At 45.6% G+C, this 23,899-nt stretch overlaps 1 protein-coding gene across 2 annotated transcripts in view; it reads right to left on the bottom strand.

The window, feature by feature from the left end:
- Positions 1-23,628, bottom strand: part of CHRM4 (cholinergic receptor muscarinic 4) — a 46,648-nt gene extending 23,020 nt beyond the window's left edge. For both annotated transcript variants that reach the window (XR_014516832.1, XM_083464645.1), the window contains exon 1: positions 22,996-23,628. Coding sequence is in view for 1 of the 2 variants with exons in the window: in XM_083464645.1 (XP_083320771.1) it covers positions 22,996-23,110 (115 nt within the window). In the remaining variant the exon portion in view is untranslated. The remainder of the gene's footprint in view (positions 1-22,995) is intronic.
- Between the last annotated feature and the right edge of the window lie 271 nt (positions 23,629-23,899).

Here is a 23,899-nt window from a genome sequence, read left to right as displayed (position 1 = left end):
CAGCTCCAGGAGCAAGTTGTCATTCATGTTTAATTGACCCAGGGGTCTATAGGTGTGGAAATACGATCATTATCCAGGGAGCAATCTTAAAAAAATGAACTCTGTCTCAGCATCTATGTTTGAGAAAGACAAAGCCTGGCTGGAGCTGCTCCAGAGCTTATGCTGGTGTAAAGGATCTAAATAGTGGGACTGAAATGAAGCACTCTCAGACAGTGCATAAAAGAAAGGTAGCCATGCTGGGTTTTGAAGTTCAGACAACATACACAAGTCTTGAATTGACTTGGCATTAACACCCCAGCCCCAAAGTGAAGAAAGGCATCTGCCTAAGCAATTCGTGATGTTAAGCATATTTTTAATTGACTGCCTGTGAATTCGACTCTGTGCCTCTCTAGAAGGACATTTAAAAAGCCCTGGATCATACCAAATGCCCAGCAAGTTCAGCACCCTATTTTCCAACCAAAAAGACCCCGAAGAAGCTTATAAACAGGGAATGGAGACAATCACCCTCTCCTGCTGTTGCTCTTCAGCAGCTCACGTTCCTGGGACTGACGGCTCTTCTGTCATGTCTGGATTAAATCTCAGTTAGTTGGCCCATGTCTGGTCTGTTACCAAATCCAAGTACTGGTTCAGGAACTCAACAGCCTGCCTGTGATATGTAGAAAATTGATGTCATCCATGTACACCCCAAATCTCCCAGTTGTTTCGTGTAGATATTAAACAGCATGGAGACAAAGTGGAAATGTACAGGGTGTCAGTCAGCAGTCCCCTGGTGCTCCTTTCTGAAACCTGCCCTCTTTAAAGGACTACAACCAGAAGAATACATTGAACCCAGGTTCCATCCTGGCCCAGCAGTCCAGCAGGATGCCCCTGATGATGACACCCAAGGCATCTAGCAGAACAAGCTTCCCAGTCAACTTCTTGGCTTCAATCATCCTCCAGGCTAGAGTGCGGCTTGGCTGGAGATGTCAGGCTACTGCTTGCAACAGGAATGGTCAATATCCTTAATGCTTCAATCCAAATGAGACAACACACCTATTTATATAGCTTAGACTAGCGCATCACCTATTCAGGCTGGCTGTGGAGCATCAGGACTCTCCACAGTCACATTCTTCCTCTGCTCCCATTTGGGGCACATTGTCCATACCAACCATGTCTCTGTTTCCAACATATCTCAGAGAGGCTGAGGTCCTCAACCAGTGTTTGGATTGGGCAATGGACTTATGTGGGCAAACAAGATTTAATTCAGACATTACATCTCTTTTGTGCCCTCCACTGCATACTATAAGCCCTTTCATTGCCCCCTGATTCAGCCTTCTGTGCATTCTTGCAACAGCAACATTATTCTTTGGCTGGAAGACAGGCAGCGAAATGCAAAAGCTAGCTTCAAGTCTTCCTCCTCTCTTCTGCCATTGTTATGGCAGGGGTCTTGTGCTAAGTTGGGTAGACATTTCCCAAATACATTTTGGAAAGGTGGATCATCTTCAGGGTGGCTTCAGAAACATATTTGTCAGGAATGGCTGCACAAGAACTGCATGGGAGATTTTTTTTAATGTATTTATTTATTACATTTATATATCACTTTTATCTTCCAAGGAGCTCAAAGTGGGGCACATGGTTCTCCTTCTCCCCGTTTCTTCCTGTGAGGTAGGTTAGGCTAAGAGATAGTGACTGGCCCAAGGTCACTCAATGAACTTCATGGCTGATTGGGATTTGAACCCTGGTCTCCAAGGTCATAGTCCAACACTCTAACCATTACACCACACTGGCTCTCATATGTAATTTAAGAGGTAGGATAAGGATTTGCCCTCTTACTCATTCTTATGCTGAACCAAATCCTCAACAACGATCTCTAATAAAGAAATGCCAACTCACAGTCAACAAACTACAATTCCCAGAATTCCTTGGGAACAGGGAGGAGCCAATAAGGTTAAAGCTTTATAAAAGTGATGTTTTTGTTGACTTGTTCACTATAACTCACAATATAGGTTTGATGTGGGGATAAAGTTGGATAACCCCATACTTGCTGATCTGAGTCAGGTTGCAAATATGATAAATGTTTAGTTCTTTCCTGTCCAGAATACTGCCAATGGAAGTATAGTTGTATATTGTATATGTTGCAACTTCCTTCTGGAGAACAGACATGTGAATACCAGGGGACACATCTTTTCATAGACTTAGTAATAACTCTGTGGCAGGGTAGACTGTGCAGAATGACTTATGAGCCTGTTTTGCAGGAATCTCATTCCAATTCCATAGCTGACAGTAAAGCTGTAATTTAATATACTTCTCTTGAAGTAATATTGCAATTCGATGGAATCAAGACTTATGTTTAAGGACTCCTGTTGGAAAGAGACAATTTGTTTAAATGATGCCAAGTTGATTGACATAAGCCTTCATATCAGTCTGCACAGGGAGCTCCCAAAGAACTCGAGCAGGAAAGATGTTTGGAGGACGTATGGCACGAGTGTGACATTGCCACTAGTACAGCTCACTTGTAATCATATTTACTCAGATGCAAGTCTCGTGGGTTCCAACAGCATTTGCTCTCAAGGCCAAACTACACATTATGTTAAATGCACAATTGCACCCAGCATGCCTGGATGTTGTTGGTTAAATTTAAGCCATGGGGAGATCAGGATCAGGGAACTTCACTGTGCAGAACGGGTTATTTTTCTTTACCCCTTTGCCAAGATCCCAATGAAAATCACCCTCCCTCCTCTGCTCCTTCAATAGTGGCTTCCCTCCAATGCCAAATAGCAACTTAATCAGTATTTATTTATTTACTTAGTGTTTATGAACTGCCACCTCATGTAAAATACTCAACTGCAGAAGCTCAGTATGGGGGAAAGGGTTAACCTTCCTCCCTTGCTCCCTCAGTCCTAATCACACTCATTGTAGCTGCTATGTAATGAAAAACACAGCCAGACATATTGAAACAGAAGAATGGGTGACAGCAGAGCATGATGGAATGGTGGGTGGAGTCAGAATGAGTGGCCTGTCACTAGCAACAGAGAACAAGTCTGCTCTATCCTCCGTGTGACAGCTCTTCGTGTATTTTAAGAACACTATGATGTCTCTCCTCCCCACAGCCTTAGTCTTTCCTTCTCCAAGGAGGACTGGCCCTACCATTAAGCAGAGTGAGCAGTTGCCTCAGGTGGCAGATGTTGTGGAGAGGCAGTAGCAGCCACCACCCTCAGTCATTTCTCCATAGTCTCCTGCCTGTTCTCCTCTTTTGGAATACAGAGCTGTATCTGCCATGGGGCCTGTCTTAGCGCCACTATACTAGCTGGCTATGTTCACACATGCAGTGGAGGATGCAATTCCACAACCAGCATTAAAGTTAAGATGTAGCTGCCAGTCCAGCTTGGCACGGGCGGGAGGGGGTGACAACCATCTTGTCCTTTGCCTCAGGCGGCAAAATGCTTGGTGACAGGTGGAGAAAGTCGCTTGAGAAAGACAGGGGAAGAGTGGCAGTTGAGACAGAGGCAGGAGAGAGAAGGAAGGAGGGAGGGAGGCAGAGAGGGAAGGAGGAGGAGGAGGAGAGGCAAAGGGGAAAATGAGGGTTAAAGAGGAGCACCAGGTATGCCACATCAGGATAGTAGAACTATTTTGCTATTCTGTATTAAATGATCACTTGCACTGATGGTTGTTTCCCATAAAATAAATGCATGTACCGATTTTCAAATGCACGCATGTGTTGTGCTCTGGGGGATTGTAGGTTAGGAGATCTCCTCCCACACGCTGACTTTGAACTACACAGCGAAGAAAATAAATAGTCCTGCTTCCCTCCGCAAATCAGTAGGTAGTGGCAAGAGCTTATTTGAGGGAGGATTAAGGAATGCCTTGACTCAGCAGGCCAGCTGAGTGACTGACCTAGTGACACATGTCACACATGATCACACGTCTAATTTTAAGTGCGCTTTGGCTCCTTCGCTTCATACTTAACAGCAATTTCCCGGGAGGAACACAACACAACACAGCACAACACCACACAGCCTGCTCCATTTAGAATAGGGTGGGATGGAAACCACAGCACATTACCATAGTACATTATTTCCTCGACATTATGACTTTATGAAACTTATTCAATTAATCCTTTGATTGTGTTAGGTTAGATTTGTGTTAGCAATTATTATCATTATTATCAGCAGCAGAAGCAGGGTCATTAGCATGACAGTAGCTTCCCATTTTTAAAGACAATGCTTCTTCTACAGTAATGACAACCTCGTGTATCTTGGGGTGGAATATTTTTTATTTTAATCGACACTTTACGTAACGCGTTGATTTTATTTGGCTGTTACCTTGGGGTCGCTACCAGGGTTTCTGATGGTGGCAGGGCTCACTTCAGCTCAGTGCCGAAACCAGTTTTGAACAAAAGGCTTCCTCCTGCAAATCTGTGGAGCAAAGTCCAAAGTGCCTCTGGGCATATGCAGAGGGCTCTCTCCTGCTCGTAGTCAGCACAATGTCATGTTTGATTAGAGAAAAGAAGGGCTTTGATTCCAGCCAGGCGGGAGCCCCAGCACTGCTTTGCTAGAGATTCGGCTCTTGATCTTTATCTTTCTCAAGCCCTCAGGATTTGATTGGTTTATAAATCTAATAATAATAATACTCGGCCTGTCTGCTGCACCCTTTGAGTGCTCCAAGTGCTCCTTAAGCATGGCTTCAGTCCTTTTGAGCAGTGAGTATTGCTATACCCACATTGCTGTAGCTGAGAGAACATTGCGCTGAAAGAACAGCCCTTTTGGATCAGATCAGCGCTCCATGTAGTCCAGCATTCTCCTTCCCACAGTTGTCAACGCCTAAATGTCTCTGGGAATGCACAAGCAAAGCATGAAGGCAGTGGCCTTCCAACATTCAGTCGCACAGAAACATGGAACTCAGAGTTTCTGTATAGCCATCAAGGTGAATAGCCATAGATGAACCTCTCCTTCATCAGCAGTAGCAGACCAGACATGGCTTCCTCTAAAGAATCCTGGGACCTGAGGTTTGTTAAAGGTGCTGAAAGTTGTTAGGACACCAGACCCTCCAAGTGTTCCTATTTCCCAGGGACATCCTTGATTTAGAGAAGCCGCCCTGGTTTCTGATTTGATCCCAGAATGTCCCGCTTTCCCTTAGATGTCTCTATTTTCATTGGAGAAATGTTGGAGGGTATGGAGTTATCCAACCCCAGAGCCGTCTGAAGGCAATCCTGTACAGAGAGGTGTTTTTTAAAATGTTTAATGATTTATTATGGTTTTTTTTATATGTTGGAAGCTGCTCAGAGTGGCTGGCGCAACCCAGTAAGAAGTGTGGGGTATAAATAGTAAAAATTATCATTATGGAGTGGGACGTCCCTATTTTCATTGGAGAAATGTTGGAGGGTATGGGAGACCCCTATTCCCTTCACGGACCTACTGTTCTCAGAGAGGTTTTCCTTCTTCCCAGGGAACTCTGGGAAATGTTGCTCTGATGGAGTGACTTACTTGACACCCTGTGACTCTCCAGATGTTACTGGGCTCCAGTATGGCCATCTGCAGCCTATCAACATCTGGAAGACCACAGTGGGTGGAGGAGGCCCTTATTCATTGCCCTAAGCTCATTAGAAGAAAGGTCAGAGACAAATGAAATAAATTAAATAAAATTAATGGTGCCCCTGTTACATACTTCCTAGTCCTAATCTGTTTTACCTCATAAAGAACACTAGAAAAACCCAGCTACCAGTCATTCTGGGCAGTTTACCCATAATTTCCCAAAGAAAAACTGTTGCTGGCACCCTCTGTGCTACTGCCCACTAAGGAACTTTAAGTATAGTTATGGAATCCACTCCCACAAGGGACAGTGATGGCCACCAACTTGAATGGCTTCAAAAGCAGATTAGACCAAAAAAAGACAACCAAACAAGCACAGATTAGACACGTTCATGTAGGAGAAGGACATCAATGGCTACTAGCTATTATGGCTATATTACATATCCACTGTTGAATGCCAGCTGCTGGAAACCTCAGGAGGAAAGAGTGGTGTGGCATTCAGGTCCTGTTGTGGGCTTCCCATAGATTTCTGGTTGGCCACTGTCAGAACAGGATGCTGGACCAGATGATCCATTGGCCTGATCCAGCAGGCTCTTCTTATGTTCTTACCTTTCTTGCTATTCAAACAACAATGCATTTAAATCTGTGAAAACAGATTTCTGTGTTCACCCAAAAGCTTTGCTAGCGGAGCGGCTTCTGCAGGACACCCCCCCCACACACACACACAAAAGCACACACACTTTCTGCCCAGTGTGGGTTTGGCATGAATGAAATCAGATTTTAATTATCAGTGGTGGAGCCTTTCACTGGTAGTTCCTAGAACCCCGGAGGCATTGAAGGTGCCGTGTGATTCCGGGATTCAGAACAGCAACTTCTGTCTTCATGCACACAAGCAATTATCCACAGTGTCCTTTTCAAAGGCTCTGCCCTGCACATTTGTATCCATCAATCTATCGTGTAGGATCCCCTCCCACGCTCAGCACCATAGTCATTAGGAGCAAGCAATGAGAAAATGGAGAGGTGCTGACGCTCGGGAGAATTGTGGATGGAGATGCTACAGAAATGAAACAGGCATTGAGGTTCTCACAGAAAAAAAGTATCACAAAATAATACTCTCCTAGAGTTGGAAGGAGCCTTGAAGGGCATGTGGTGCAAGCCCTGCAATGCAGGAATCTTTTTTGCCCAGCCTGGGGCTGGAACCCAAGGCTCTGAGTTTAATATCTGGGGGTTTAATATCTGGGGATATTTGCAGAAGTCATGAATGTGGTGCCCTCCAGATGTTTTGGATTACCTCTCACACCCACTTCAGTCAGCATGGTCCATGGTCAGAGATGCTGGGAGTCATAGCCCATAACATCTGGAGGGCATACATGGGCCACCTGCCATACAGAGACTGGGCTGTATTCAACCAAATTTGGCTCAAAGTAAACTCACTGAAATAAATGGGCCTAAGTAAATCACTTGGTGGTGCTGTGGTCTAAAGCACTGAGCCTAGGGCTTGCAGATCGGAATGTCGGCAGTTCGAATCCCCACGACGGGGTGAGCTCCCGTTGCTCAGTCCCAGCTCCTGCCAACCTAGCAGTTTATGTCAAAGTGCAAGTAGATAAATAGGTACTGCTCCAGCAGGAAGGTAAATGGTGATTCCATGCGCTGCTCTGGTTTCACCAGAAGAGTCTTAGCCATGCTAGCCACATGACCCGGAAAAACTGTCTGCAGACAAATGCTGGCTCCCTCGGCCTGTAAAGCGAGATGAGCGCCGCAACCCCAGAGTCATTCGCGACTGGACTTAACTGTCAGAGGTAGCATAGCTAGGTCAGCTCGGAAGGGGACATCTGTGTGTTTCATATGCAGCATTCCCATTACAATACATGGAAGATGTGAGACGGGAAGGACTGGACCCCAATGCTGTGTATTATAAATGGAAAAAGTGTCCTGGAAACATTCGCAATTGATACAGTGCTCAGGTATCAGAGTAAGAAATATCTTGTGGTATAACTGACCTATCTGCTTTCCCTAAGCAATATCTACATAGAATTGAAAAGCTGTTTTTTAAATGAATTGTACACCAAGGGTGGCTTGCAATCATTTACATCTACATTAAAAAATATAATCTTCACAGCCTGATTACCTATTCATTTCCCAGTTGTAGCATTGTGTACAGTATAGAAAGACTCAGAAGTCAGTCCCTTTGCAGCATACTTCTGTGTAAATGGCTTAGGACTGAAGCCTTTAACGATGTGCAGGCGTCAAAGTACCAGGTTTTTTCAAGATCTGTATCACGCATTGCATGCCACCCAGAAGCCAATGCTATTGTATCACCTCCTCCCTCTGTGCAAAGCTATGCCTTCTCCAAAAGATGCTGCAGGGTAGCCAGACTACGTAGTCAATGGACTAATGTCAGGGCATGATGAGCAAATGCTTTGTGTATCTTTCCTTTGGAACAGGCCAGCAGTTTATCTGTGTGCTCCCTTCAGCTTTATGCGGACAGATAAGACATTCAATAAGACAAGATCTAGTTAACCTTTGGGAAACCAGGCTCTTCTAGTTAATTAACTTTAAGAATAGCTTTAAAGTGAATTCTGTAAGGTCTTTAAACTAGATTGGTAAGCAGATATCACTTTGTCACTCCAGTCCAAAGTAATCTAAATATTCCCTTGGGGAAAGGCCACAGCTCAGTGGTTCAAACACTGGAATCTACAGGGAGAGCTGGGAAAAACTCCTGGAGAACTACTGCCAGTCACAACCAACAGGGACCCTCCACTGTAGTTGGACTACAACTCCTGATGTCCATTGGATGAGTGAGGAAGAAGGCGGGGAGGCCAAAGAGGGTGGTAAAGGTAAAGGGACCCCTGACCATTAGGTCTAGTCATGACCAACTCTGAGGTTGCGGCGCTCATCTCGCTTTATTGGCCAAGGGAGCCAGCGTACAGCTTCTGGGTCATGTGGCCAGCAGGACTAAGCTACTTCTGGCGAAGCAGAGCAGCGCACAGAAACGCTGTTTACCTTTCCGACGGAGTGGTACCTGTTTATCTACTTGCACTTTGACGTGCTTTCGAACTGCTAGGTTGGCAGGAGCAGGGACTGAGCAATGGGAGCTCACCCCGTCACAGGGATTCGAACCGCCAACCTTCTGATCAGCAAGTCCTAGGCTCTATGGTTTAACCCACAGCGCCACCCGCGTCCCTAAAGTGGGTGGAGCCAGACCCAATTATAGGAAAGGTCAACTAAGGGTTTATCCACACTTCCGTTTGCCCTGCTACTTCCCCTAAGGGAAACCCATGGTTTAGCACTGAATTGGAGCAAACAGCAATCGGGTTTTCCACATATTGCTGTTCGTTCTAATTTATAGATAAATAGTGGATTTTCTGGGGGAAAGTGGTGGAACAAAGGCAAAACCACTTGGATCCATGCCTAGAAAGTTTGGGACAAGCGGAAAACTGCTCAGACCTGTGCTTTCTTGGTACAGGACAAGCACAAGTGTGGATGAACCCTAGTTCCGGCTTTGTCTCTAACCTCCTCCCTGATTAATTCTACAAAGGCAACATGGAGACTAAGGAAGAAGCTGACAGTCAGTGGCAGCCCCTGGACTGATTGTAACTTAGGGGGTAAGCAGGCGGAGGCTGGTTGAGGGCAGACTGAGCTTGGTGGGGCACTAATAGACCAGCATCCACTGTTAACAACTCTCAGCACTTCCGCCCACTGGCCATGCTGGCTGGGGCCAATAGGTCCTCAGCCCAACAGCACCTTGAGGACATCGCATTGGCTACTCCAGATGTAAACAATACTGCGTTAGATGGACAAATGTTTGACGTAGTTGAAGGCAGCTTCCTATGGCCAATGGTGGGTTACAACATAGCATGCCCCATTTTAGCTGATAGATAACAGGGGGGTGCATGGGCCCTAAGATTAATATTGTATATGTACATTTTTCTACGCTCTTTCTGCTTTTAATTTGAATTCTGGTCCACTCTGCATAAAGGGTTGGATTAGATGAGCCTTGGATTCCCTTCCAACTCTACAGTTCTATAAAAATGAAGCTCTGTGGTCCCCGTTCACTATAGTATGGGGTCTTAAAACAGCTAAAACCTCTTTGACCAAAGTGGATGAAATTTCCAGGCACAGAAGCTCCCTTCAGAGTGCAAACAAATAGGTCAGGAGGCTTTTTGTGGAGGAAGTAAAATGGATTTACTTTCCTCCATTATCCTTCATTGAGGGAATGTCTCTTGCCCTTTCATATCTTAATATAATTAAGAGATAGCCATGTGACATCTTTGGTTGTAGGTACATTTTTTGATACCTTGCAGCTTCATACTGGTCTTTCCCCTCCAGTGCTTGTTTGTATTTCCCCACAGGCCTCTTGTAGGCCTTACAACATGAGGCTGCCTAGAAGACTGCTTAAGGAGTACTGAGGAGCTGTGGCTTTACTTATTTATTATTAAAGTAAAACAATGTAGGATTTTTAAAAAACTTAAGTGCAACATTTAACATTTAAAGACAATCCTCTGCTGCCGCGCTTTAAAACAACAACAACAAAAATCCAGAGGTTGCCAAGTGCTCCACAGTCAGTGGCAGAGCAAGTTGATTGGGCACCTGGGGCAGCGTGCGTGCCCTGCACCCAGGGGTGGGGGTGGGCAGGGCCGGACGCTCTGCTGGGCCTCCAAGGAGTCTGCCTGCCTCCTCCCACTCAGTCACCCAACAGTTGAGGGGGAGGCAGTGGGCGGACCGTTTGGGGAAGCGTGGAGCCTGCGGGTGCCCAAGCCACCGCATCACTCCCAAGAGAGACGTGTGGTTCAGGCGTGCTGCAGGCCCTGCGGTGAGTGCTGCCCAGCATTTTGTCACCCCCCTCAGTGGTGACACCTGGGGCGGCCCACCCCATCACACCCCCTTCCTCCGCCCCTGTACACAGGCAGCCATTTTGGACATCCTTACTTCTTGCAAAGCCCATGGACCTAGGGAAACATAGAAATAGACAGGTAAACATAGTGACGCAAGGCTTTGTGGAGGTCCTAATCCAGTTTAGAGATTTTAAGGAATTGCACTTCACACACCAAGTGGATGCAAACCCCCAATAGAAATCTGACTAAACCACTAACAAGTGAGAGTTATGATTCAATTAAAGCTGGGTCTCCCATGTAAAACCTCACAGCCCACTAAGTCTTCTTGCACCCATCTCTGTCCTCCTCCTGTTCTAGAAAGTTATAACTACGGAGTGAATTGAAAGGCTTTTCAGACGGAGACACCATAGAGCTGTAAATCCCAGGAAGCCTGAGGATTCTAGAGGGAGATTCTTACAATTAAATAATTATGTTGCTCCCTGTGGTCTGATACTGACTGGTGCTGCCCTCTCATTCCACATTTCCTATTTTCCCCTCAGTCCATGCACAGATAGGCACAACTCGACCACCATTGGTCCTCTTTGCCCTCCAACCAAACCAGAGGTCTGCTGCCGCTCAATCAGTGTTGAAGTGGACTTGTGCCAAACCAAGGAACTACAAGCAGCCAGAGAAACTGCATAAGCAGAGTATTTAAATCCAAATTGTTTTGGTAATCTGGTACACGGGGAGCAAATGGCTTGGCAGACACCATGGAAATCTTCTAGGGGTGCACTGGTGCCCACAGGCACTGCGTTGGTGACCTCCGTGATAGTGCATCATTAGCATTAGCCCAGCTCATCAGCTCTCTGCCTGGAAACTTACCAGCAGCTCCCCCTACCAGTAGATGGTATGCATTGCTAGAAATGAACAACAACTGGTGTATAAGCTACACTCCAGATTTTATTTTTTTATTTTATTTTTAATGCTTTATTGATTTTAAAAACAAAACAATACAAAACAGTCATAAAAAATGACCACAAATCAATACTTATTACAAAAAAAAATTTAAGTTCACACATAACTAATTCCAACATGACTTCCAACCCCCCCATTGTGGTTCCTAAATTACTTTTTTGACTACGCACTTAACTTTATCTCTCCTAAGTTATTCAGTTGTATTAGGTTTGTAATGTTCGCTTATTTCATGCAGAGGTCATTCCAGGCCTGCCAAAGAATTTAAGTTTTTACAATGTTCTTTTAGGTATTCTCTGTAAATGTTCCACTCTCTATTGAATCTGTATGGTCTCGGAATCTCGCTGTCGATCTTGCTAGCTCTGCATATTCTAACATTTTGTTCTGCCAATCCAATTTAGAGGAAATAGAATTTCCTTTCCATCCTTTTGCAATTAGAATTCTTGCTGCTGCTATTGCATACATAAAAATTCTCCTTAAATTTTTCAGAATTTCGTTATTCATTATGCCCAGCACGAAGGCTTCAGGCTTCTTAGGGAAGGAACATTTAAACATTTTTTTAAGCTCGTTATACATTGTTTCCCAAAAATCCCTTATATTTTTGCAGTTCCACCACATGTGGATCATCATGCCTTCTGCCTCCCTGCATCTCCAACAAACGCTTGACCTGGATTTATACATTTTGGCCATTTTTACATCTGTAGAGCATTTTCATGAAATTCACTGTCAAATCAAACACGCAGTGAATTTCAGGTCCTCCCTCCATAACCTTTCCCATGATTCCATTTAAATATTGTAACCAAAGTCTCTGGCCCATTGTACCATTACTGATTTTACTTCTTCCTCCTTGATCTCCCAGTCAAGGAGAAGTCTGTACATTTTAGAGAGTTTTGAAAGTTCTGTGGAAAACCTTTCTGTTTGTCCTTTGGAAATGTTTCATTTAGTTGGAAATATTGTAACCAATCAGTCAAATGGGTCCAAATTTCTTCATTTAATTTTTTTTTTTTTAGCCTATTTTCTTTTTCTTCCAATAGATCTTTGTAAGTTGCCCAATTGCTTCTCATTTTTTTAACCAAGAATGCCTCTGTTGGGGATAGCCACCATGGCGTTTTTGGCTCTAATAAGTCCTTATACTTAGCCCATGCCATATATAACGATTTCCTAACTATGTGGTTCAAGAAGCCTTTGTGGACTTTGACCTTCTCATATCTTAAATAGGCATGCCAACCATATCTATTATCGAATCCTTCTAGTCAGTATTTTGTAGTGTCAACCATTCCTGGATCCAGGAGAGACAAGCCACCTCATGATACAGTTTCAGATCTGGCAGTAGGGGACAAACCCCTCTCTTTAACATTAATTAATAGTTTGTGCTTAATCCTGGGTTTTTAATCCTGCCAGATAAATCTTGAGATGTCCCTCTGTCAATCTTTGAAACGGTTTGCTCCCCCGATCACTGGAATTGATTGGAACAGAAAGATCATTTTTGGGAGCACGTTCATTTTTATTGTAGAGATTCTTCCCCTAAAGCAGATGTTTAGCCTGCTCCAAATCTCCAAATTCTTTTTATATCTCCTTCCAGGTCTTGACGTAATTGTCCTGGAATAGATTGATATTCTTTGTCGTGAGTCAAATACCCAGATAATTTACTTTTTTGCTAATTTCCAAACCACAAATTTCTTGTAGTTCACTTTTCTCCTGGATCCCCATATTTTTTTACCAGTAATTTCATGTGTGTTTTTGCTATTGAGTTTGAGTATTCCCCAATTTTAAGCAGATTTTAGTTTCAGCTAATTAATCATCAGCTGAAACCATCAGTGGTACAGGAGGCAGTCCTATGAATCCACTGGGACTTAAAGCTGAGCAAATGTGCGTAGGACCGAGACCTGTGTCATTCCAGAAGGAGATGGTGCTTCCTTCTTTGCTTTCTGTGCATGAACCCTTTTCTAAGTTTTCAGCATTTTTGTTCTAATTTGAAAATCAAGCAAGGCTGTTTAATGAGATGCTTTGGAGGGGTGGGAGTCAATTCTTAAGCCGAAATATTAAAGCTACAATTGCTTCCTGATTATGTTGATTGCAGCAATGCAGCTGACAGGCCCAGGCTAGGACTCGAGCACAGAGTATCTGCACATGATGCAATAAGATAGATCTGGAGAATGTGTATATCACTTTCCAAACACTGGAGAAGTGCCCTTTTGTAAGTAGCAATATCCCCCCCTGCCAGCAGCCCTGTTCTGCATTATCTGAGAGACAAGAAGCTTGGCTGCTATGCCAGAGCCAGAGCTGTTCGTATTGCCCTGAGAGATTAACTCCTCCCTCCCAGATTCTAAGGGAGTAATTACAGGGCAGGTGACACGGTGCTTGTGCTCTTCACAGATACACTGCAGGGGATGGGAAGTGGGGGAAGCAGTCCTTGTCTACTAAAAAGGCCTTAATCCACTGGGCCTCAAGAGGACAACTGGCTGAGAGGTGAAGAAAACCCACCCAGCTTCCCAAGAACTGCATCCTATCTTTTTCTTGTTTCAAGTGTTCTTCAGCAAGGGTGTTAAAGTGAGCTTGGTTGAGCTTTCCTCTGCCTGGTGTCTGATGAGAGTTGTAGTCCAAAATATCTGGAGAGCCCTGGCTGGGGAAGATTACTCTGAATAGCAATATTTTCACAATTGGCTTGCTGCACAGAGGATGTGTTGCAGCAGAATGAAAAGAGCCCATTTTTACAGGATTGTGGCCAAGTCCCCAGTGGTCTTCAGGCAAGTAGCTGTGTTCATCCAGGCTCAAAAAACCAAAATCATTTGCCCTCTCAAAATGTTTTAGCCCCCAGGGTAACCATTTAACACTGGAAGATCCCTGGGATAGCTCAACTGGTAGAGCATGAGACTCTTGATCTCAGGGTTGTGGGTTCTAGCCCCATAGTGGGTAAAATATTGCAGGGGTTGGACTAGATGACCCTGACAGGGTCCTCGAGTCCCCACGGCTCCTTCCCAAAGCCTATTTAGCGCTTTCCCAGCTTGGGAGTAGGTGTGGGAGGGCTCTAGGACTTTGCCAGAGCTTCATGGCTCCTTTGCTTTTGGCCTTCTTCCCCACTACCCACCCCTCACAACAAGGCAGTTTATGACCCGCAGGTTCCATGTCCTCTGGCAGCCCACTTAGTATGAAAAGCTGAACTGCCTAGCTTAATAAGAACATAAGAGCCGGCTGGATCAGGCCAGTGGCCTATCTAGTCAAGCATCCTGTTCTTACAGATGGCTGTGGCAAGGACTGGTTCATACTGGAATGACAGGGGTTTATTTGTTTATTATTTAAATGTATGCCCTGCCTTTAAGGCACCCAGAGACACCCACCTTTCCCCCATGGCTAGATCCCATGCCATCCAGGCAACATTTTAATAGCGAAATCACATAAGATCATGTGAGAACTTCTAATTATTATTGGCAGGGGGACAGAACTGGGATCCAGGAATGCTCTGGTAATGTTCCGGTAATGTATACAATTGCCCTCAGATTTTCTTCTTGCATAACACTCAAAGCACTACAGCACCCATGGAAAGCTTCTCGTCCATATGCCCTCCTAGAGAGTTGTCATGTTAAACTAGTGGGGTCAGTAAAAATCATAGCTTTTTTATATATATAAAAAAAATCACACATTGACCAGCAGTCAAGGAAAGTGTAAAGAATATGCATGATAGCTGTGTACAGAAGGTTCCTGTGAACATATCTGCCTGAAGACGGAGCCATTTGCTGGTTGCTAAAATGGTTCCTCTCACACATCTCAGCAGGAAAAGCAAATCTTCTACAGGAGGAAGCTGATTAGGTTAACTAAGATATGGCTCTGCTAATCACTCTCTGTACACTGTCATTGGTGTCAGCTTGGTTCCTCCTGTTCGGTATCTAATCCCATCATGGGAAAAGGTGGGTGGAGCTTTGCCACACATTCCCTGGCTTGAAGTCATGGGCAAAAGCCAAACAGTAATTTGAAAAACAAAAACCAAGAGTCTGCTCACAGGATCAGTCAGAGAAGCAAACACAAAGACATGGCAAGAGAAGCAGAGTGGACAGGAACAAATCCAGTCAATTAAGGGTTCAGGGAGTCATCTAACTGAATGTATCGTTACCATTCAGGAGCATTCAGTACAGGACTAGGATGATAAATTGCTATGGCCAGGCTTGCAATGAATTAATGCATCAACTAATTAGATATGCAGCACTGTGGCATTACCCTCAGTAGTACCAGGATGAGACCTGTGCAGAACAGAGCCTTTCTTGAGACGATGGTTTTTTTTCTTTTTAAAAAAGTACGGTATATTGGAAGAAACCCTTAAGAAAGCAGATGATTTTCAATTATCCATTACTCCTGCAAGAGAGGCTGTGAGGGCTGATTATTTCAAATCCTTTGTGTAAATAAATATACCTGCAGACATGATCCACCAAGCTCAATAAGTGCTTCAGCCATCGATTACAGCCTGCCCAGTGCTCAACACATACCCACTGACCAGTTTTAGAAGTCCCAGATTGGTGACAAAAGCAGGAGATTTATCAAATCCCTGGCGGATTGTCAGGCAGCATTTGGCTTGCTGGGTCACAAATGAACAGGCCTGATAACAAATGTAGGGTAGCAATTAGACCTTGAGAATCTGAAAGCCACAAAAATCCCAACTGATGCTGTTTTTGTAAAAAATAAAAATAAAACCAATAAAAGTGGGAACAGTCATGGCATAGACATTTTCACTGCCAACCCACTTTCTGTAAGGTGAAAATGAATTTGCAAAGCCTCCTGGACAGCCCAGGGAACAATTCTAAAGAAAAAGGTAGATGTGTGACTCATGGGCGTAGCCGGGGGGGGCAGGGAGGGGCAGCTGCCCCCCAATCAATTAAAATAAATAAAAATACATAGCTAACTGCGGTTCTGCCCCCCCAAAAGGCCTGCCCCCCACAACAGAAATCCTGGCTACACCCATGGTGTGACTACACAGAATGCTTTGCGCTGCTAATGTAGCTACAGCCTCACTTTTCAAGAAACAACTTTCTTTACCACGTCTGTCTGTTGCAATCAAATTGACACAGATAAATGTGAAGTATTAATGTATTGGGGGTACAGAAGCAGTTGGCTGCATGGTAGTGAAAATCCCTTTGGGGTGAGATGTAAAAGAATCACGATCTCCAGCTGCGATCCAGCGGTGCCCCTTCTCCACAAACATCTGGAGGGAAGAAGTGCTTTGCACTGCACTGACAGGCAACATCCAGCTGCTCTTCCTGCTGTAGCTCTGAATCAGCCACCTGCGGCCAAGCAGCTTCCTCGGGGGGCTTGGGAAGGGGGTGCACCATCATCCTACAGCATTGCAACACGGTTGCCAAACAACCAACATTGCTCTTCAGCCCTAAACACCTATTTGCCAACACACAACATATGGTATTTTATTCACATACTTGTGATTATATCTCAAAATGAGAAATCGCTTTAGCTGATATAGAGAACAGCTAGAGAAAAAAGTATGAACCTATTCGGGGCATTTCCTTACTTCTAAATGCCTGCAACATGAGTTTCGCACATAAACATTCCTTTTTCATACTGCTTAATGGGACACACTGTTGGGTTGCTATTTGGCAGTCTTCAAAGTCATTAAGCAGGTGTGCTAATACCAGATCTCATCCCTGCCACCAATTTTGGTTCCCTGGTTGTGTCTCAGCCAATATTGTCTTGATCAATTTAGGGCAATTACATACAGACTTCCATATGTATACGTACCTTGGGCCCTAGATAACTCCCTCCCCAAAGAGGCATGTCTGGCATGTTCATTATATCCTGACTTTTGACACTCGGGTGATTGTTTTAAGGATACGTCTTTGCTTTCAGGATTGCATGTTGTTTTGAGTTGTTATTGATATTGTGCTTTAAGGCTGTAAGCCACCCTGGGGCATTAGGGTGAAATGTGGACAATATATTAACAACAACTGCCTTAGACAGTAATATTAGGCAAGTAAGACATTTCTCATAAATACTAAGGTTCTGAATCAGCTAGCAAGTCCCACTGGTGGAAGCCCACACAAAAACCTTCACCACACAAGGGGACCTTCGCTCACCTCTTCCCTCTGTGCCCCCCTGCCATTGGCTGCCCCCAGAGCAGCACAAAGGTGAAAAGTGGATGGAATTGTTTCATCTGGCAGAATTATTGCCATTGTGCTATGTAGAATCCCTCTCTAAGTGTTTCCCATGTCCAGTAAGCTTTATTAGCTAGGCCAGGGTTTTGGAAACATGGGTCTCCAGCCATTTTGGGACTACAAATCCCATCATCCCTAGCTAGCAGGACAAGTGGGCAGTGGGAAGCCATGGAGAAGGGACAGTACCAAGGCAAAGGAAATGACCTTGCTGAAGTGTGTTTGTGGCTGAACGGAGCCTCGGAACAATGGACTTTCTAGTTTGTATTGAAAGTTCCAAAGTTGCTTATGGACAACAAGCTAGGAAAGCTCAATCTGCAGCTGAGACACACAGCAATCCTAGGCAGCCAAAAGCCCACCAACAAGGCCCCAGTTAGTTATCCATAACAGCACTGCTTTTGTAAAAAAACAAAATTCATGAAAGAGGGTGCAGAAGTTTTCACCACCAACCTGCTTTCTTTAGGCTGAAATTGAACGGAAGACTTTTTTTCAGTAACACATGAAAACCCTCCCCTGTTCTTACATGCACAAGTGGCTTGATCCATAAACTGTCATTTGTGTGAACAGCTTCTATGTTCATGCAAAGTTTGACTTATGCCTTATTCCTCCCCTCCACATGCACACTCTGCAGATAATTCGAATGCCTTATATTAATGATGTGTTGCTTTTGACCCTGCATTGCAAGGGAACAAACTGCAAGCAAGAACTAGCCCATCCCGTTCCTGTCAATTAAATTGGAAGTCTCAAGACCCTCAGATAACTTAATTGAACAGATTAATAGACTGCAGCAGGTGGCATGTTTTAGCATGAAAACATTGCCCTTTTCTACTGAACCACGCCAACGATACGTCATTTCTAAATTTAGATTAAAAAGGAATTGTAGTTAAAGGAAACCACGGTCGCCCATTGAGGTCAGTATACATCTAAACCAAGGAAACCTATTAAGTGTATTGCATTAGCCCTCGTTTTCACAGAGCCAGCCTCCACGGCACCCATGCATCAAACCCCTTAAATGCTATATTCCCTCAAGATCATTCTGTGACTGTCTGGATCTTCTGTCAGTTTGTATAGACTTTGTGAACTGTAAGTCAGACAAAGAAAGCCAATGCCAGGAGCACTTTTCATGGCAATATTAACTCCTCCACGTGACATATGTTTCTGTTCAAGAGCCGTGCTTCTAAATGCCACCAAAATCTTACGGCAGGGCATTCCGAGGCTGTGCCTTTCTGGCTTGAGCCATGTATTAGAAGGCATATGCTTAACTTCAAAAGTGTCTGTCCTCCCATCCTTACCTGCACGTAGCCACCCTTTTCCACTGCTGGCATGAGTTTTATGCCCTACTGACTTCCACACTAATTACCTAACTAACTACCTTATAAGAAGCTACCAATTAGACAGCATATTTGGAGCCTCTTACGGAAACAGACATGATATTCCCAGAATGGGACTGGCATCCCTGTCAATAGGTCTTCCTTTGACTATGGGTGCGTTTCACTAAGCTGGAGGACGAATTCCCCACCTGCCCCGAGAGGGACCATCCCTACTCCCGCAAAGCTAGAACTCCTAGTGGCCATTTCCCCTGACATAGGAGCCTCCTCTTTGTTCTTGCAATCAGCATGAGCTGTGTAAACGTTGTAAGTTACAGGCACACACACCAGGTTTTTATTGGCTTAGCAGTGTTTTCCCCAAAGAACTTTGGGATCCGCCTTTCTGTGCAGGGGGCTAGAAATAGGTAATGGAAACTTCTCCACAACTTCTCCTAATCACACTTCCCAGGATTGTTTATGAGAAGCCACAACAGTATAAAACCAAAATAAGTATCTGGTGCAGATAAACGGCTTTGAGTATTTTTCTTGCAATCAAGCAGTATATGCATGTATGAAAGCAATATGCTCTGTATGAACTGTGACTGGTCAGGAGGCTGCAAATCAGGGGCAGGGAACCTATTGCTTTCCAGGTGTTGTTGGACTCCAACTCCCATTGGCCCCGGCCAGCATGGGATAATATGAGTTGCAGTCCAACAACATCTGGAAAGCAATAGGTTCCTCATCCCTGCTGCCTTTCCAGCATTTGAAGGGCAGGCCGTCATTTGGCTGTAGCACTTGTAACATGCTGGAGTTGACTTTTTCATCAGATTTGCAATGGTTAAACCAAGCTTCAGAATGGTCCAGTACATTAAAGTTGCCTCTCCAACCCCCAACCCCCACATTCTGGTTCAATGTATATTTTCAGATGCCTTGAACTATATGCAAATCCAGAGTTCAGGAAATACCAGTTCAGCACATGCACTGAAAAAGTTGAACCATCTTGACTTCAACATGTAACAACAATTGTTTTTTCCCCTATTTAAAAAAACAACACCATGCTATTTGAAACATCATCAAATCTGGGTTATTTCTGGTAAGTCAAGGTTCCATTTATCTTTAATTAGCCCAACCGTACATAAATATCTTCTAGATGAGCATCACACGAACACTTATTTTTGCATGCATATGGCATTTTGTTAATAAGAAAAATGTGTTTTCAATTTTCCCCAGCGCAAATAGGAGAGGGAGACGCCAGGTGTTTTTGTATTATTTTATCTGAATAGTTGTGACTTATCTAACTCAATCAGATTGCAACATGGGACCTGATTCACTTTCACCAACCCGTTCACTTTGTACATCATGACCCACATCATTTACTTACAGACTTTTGGAGGCAGGTATTCATTTGGAAATTAACCACTGAGATCCAGGCAGTTTGCTGCTGGGAAAAGACCTCTCTTTGGCAAAGAGGACAGAAAGGCAGGTGCCTGCTTTGATGCCCGGATACCAAGAGGTGCTTGCTCTCATGTCACTAAATTCAACCTTTGCATTATGGGTCTGCCCTCGAAATGAACAATGTAAGCATTACACCAAATTAAGCCGCTGTTTAAACAGGAGCGCAGCAATGAGAGCACAGTGATAGCTAGAACATCATGTTATACTTCTGTCTTGTTTGTTTATCCAGCACTGCTCTGAGTCATTTTATACCCTGCAATGTATAGAGCAAAACGAAAAGAAAGGGCTTCTGGGCAATGCCACATGGATGGGTGGGATCAAAAGCTACATTAAAACAAATGGATGCAGTTCAAAGAAGGGGAATTACTGCTGGGATTGATGAAATTCTTGAAAAGAAGCATGCCTCCAAGTCATTTGGGAGCAAAGGCAAGGGGAAGTAGTCCATATTGCATGTCTTTCAGGCTACAGCAACTTGCATTGAACTTTACTAAGTAAAGAATAGATGTATAGAATTGTGCTGTAAATTTCACAATTTATGAGTCAATCTGTTGAGTTCCAGAGGTCAACTTTTGTTTGTTTTTGAAATGCAGGGTGCTAGCAAAGCTGTCCTGTTGGTATCCTATTAGTGGGGATTCATTTCCACCACTAACCCCCCCCCCATCACTCTTGCAAATTCATCCAGAGATCCTAGCAATCACTCTGCCTAAACTGGACTCAGAGTTTATCCTGATTCCACCCCGCAGTTACTGTCCTATCAAAATGTATCATTCACAGACACATATATTGACATTCTCGCACACTTGTCACCAGAACAGTGGTCACTCCCAACAGGACAGAGTATGCCACATCACATCCTTGTATGTGTCCTTCATCTAAAACAACTTTGCTAACATTCACCCTTTACCAACCCTACCATGCCTCGCCTCTCACCATGAACCTTATTTCTCCCTCTATCCCTTATGTTGCCCCTGTACTGTTGAAAGTTCAAGTACAGAACTGTAGAGTTGGAAGAAACCACAAGGGTCATCTATTCCAACCCCCTGCAATGCAGGAATCTTTAGCCCAATGCGGGGCTCAAACCCACGACCCTGAGATTAAGAGGCTTATGCTCTACCATGGGGCAGGGTCCTAGTTTGCTTTTGCTCATGGATAAAGTGCCAAGTAAACAGATGGCAAATGTGCAAGCAATAATCAAGTCACAGTCACCGTTGGTAACATGGGACAGAACCTAGACTTCGCCACCATCTAGCCTTGGTTACAGAGCAACTGGAGCGCCTGCATTAAGTGAGCTACAACCAACTCCACCACGGTCATATCTCACCCACAGCCGTCCCTCTTATCAGTTCCATTTTTATTGGTGCGTGGGGCAGGGACCAAAGGCCCCCCACCCCCGCATCCCCACAGTTCCAGCCCACTGAAGGACCAAGGAGAAAGGGACAAAGCCCTGCAACTCTTCATCCCCTAATTAGCACGCGTTTAGCCAAGAGGGACGATCCACATTTACATAATCCTGAATCCTGCTCCTGGAATGCTGCAGCCAGCAGAATCAAAGGAGCTGGATCTGAAGTCAGGTTAATCCTCCCGCAACTTCCATAGCCAGGTGGCTTTGCCACAAGGGCAGCTCGATGCCACAACTCCCCGAACGCGGGGCTCTGCCTCAGAGCTTTTTCTCTCTGGGAGAACGCAGGACTCTGAAGGCAGGAGGGCAGTGGGTGGAACAAGGGCAGTATAACTGCCCCTCGTCCCCGTTGGGGAAAGGACTGTTCTTTATCATTCATATTTATCAGCTGGTTCAAGCCAGCCGAGCGGCTCAGACCTCTCACCTTGAACCTGCACCCCATCGCTCCAGATATTTATTTGGGGGTGGGGAAGGAGGTGTCTTTCTAGCAGTGAACTAAATGAACTCTGCACTCGCACAGAAACTCTCGCCCGCTCACTCATTGCTTGAAAACATGTGGTAGGTCCTGGTTCGAACTCAGCCCTTGGTGTCCATCCCTCCATCCTACTGCCTTACATTCACTGCTGTGAGTGAACCCCACTGTCAGACGTATCACGGTGCTGCGGGACGTTTGGTCCAGAGCAAAGGCAAGAGTTGGGGGCAGCTGGTAGGAATCCCAGATACTCTTTCTACAATTCCCAATTTGAGAGGCGTAAATCCATCCAACCTGCACCAGGTTTTCTCGTGGGTGTTATTACAATCACCACGCTTAGAGAAATAATGAAGCAGAAGAAGCCGCGCAATAGACGTTGCAGACAAATGGACCTCGGGAAAGTTTGTGGGGGAGCAATGAAGAAAGGTGATTCCATTTCCTCCAGATCGTCCCTCAACGCAAAGTTTGAGGGAACACAACCGCGTGCTCCCTCTCCCCACAGATGTTCGCCTCCTGGATGTCACCCCCCCTTCCCAGAGGCTGGGGGTGGGTTGTGTTTTTTGGTTTTCGCTTCTCCTTAGATCCCACGTGCCAACCTTGCCCCTTCTCAGTGTGCCTTAGGTAGTACCCGGAGTGTCCTTGTTCCGGAGCAGAGGTCGCTGGAGGACCCCATGGCGCCCCAGTGCTTCCTACCGGACAGAGAAAGTAGCAGGGAAACGGATGCTCGACCCAAACGGATGCCCGTCTCTCAATCCGGTGAACTCGTTTGCTCCCCGGGGTTTGGGTGCGGGGGGTCGAGATCACACAAAAGCCACCTCGGAGGGTGACCTACTGGACCCTTTCGCACGCTAAAGGGGTAAAGGCATTCCCAGCGGCCCCGATCCCAAGGCAAGAGCCCGCTCTCCGCGAGTGAAACTTACCAGCCATGCCCCACCGCTTGTCCGTGGCGTTCTCAAAACCCATTTCCCCGCACTTGGGCGGCAGGCGCGGATCAGAGGAGACGGAGGAGCCCTCGCCCTCCAGGATCCGCTTCATGGGACGTTCTCCGGAGCATCTTCCTGCTCTCCAAACTCCTCTCTGACCACCTGGGGCTGGGAAGCGGGCAAGCCGCTGGCCACCGCTCTGGGGGAGGGCGTGTGTGTGTGTGTGTGTGTGTGTGTGTGGTGCGGACACCCAGCCCTCCCTCTTCCCCAGATGTGCTTCCCGCTCCTACTAACTAGCGCGCGCGCACTTTTCTCCCCAATGCAAGAAAATCAGCGAGGCAGCCCAGGAAAGGGGGAAAATGATGTAATGGCGCCTCATCCAATCATTAGGGCGCTGCGAGCGCTACTTTTCCTCCTCTTTATTGTTCCCCTTCAGCCTGGGAACTGGGGCCGCCGCTGGAAAACAGGGGCGGGGAGCGGAGAGACCAGGGGAGACACCCACGAGGTCATCCGTCTCACCACTCACTCGGCACGCTATCTCCACTATCTCCTCGGGTCAGAGGGGTCTCCCCAGCTAGCCACCGGAGCGAGGCGACCTGGAGAAGCCTCCCCGCGCTCCGCCCTGGCAGTAGGGAAAGCTTGAATGAGCGCGACCTGGAAAGGACGCCGGTTCACGTCTGTTTAAACGGAGATGAGTTGGGGACAAAGGCGTGCTCTAAGGCTGTTGGCAGGAAAGCTTTCACGTCCGTGAGCTGGAGAGGAAATTGAGAAAGCCGGTTAAGCCCTGATTAAACAGAGGGCCGGGGTGGCTCCGTCGGCTCGCCTGAGCTCAGAGCAATTTGCCAACTCCGGTGGAGCGAAGCGTGTCTGTTCTGGAAGCCTTAGGGAGGCTGGTTGTTAT

This window comes from Podarcis liolepis (assembly GCF_965112155.1).
Source record: "Podarcis liolepis genome assembly, chromosome: 1".
Lineage (NCBI taxonomy): Eukaryota > Metazoa > Chordata > Lepidosauria > Squamata > Lacertidae > Podarcis > Podarcis liolepis.
Note: the sequence above shows the minus strand (reverse complement) of the source record. Positions and strands in the feature narration are given on the sequence as shown.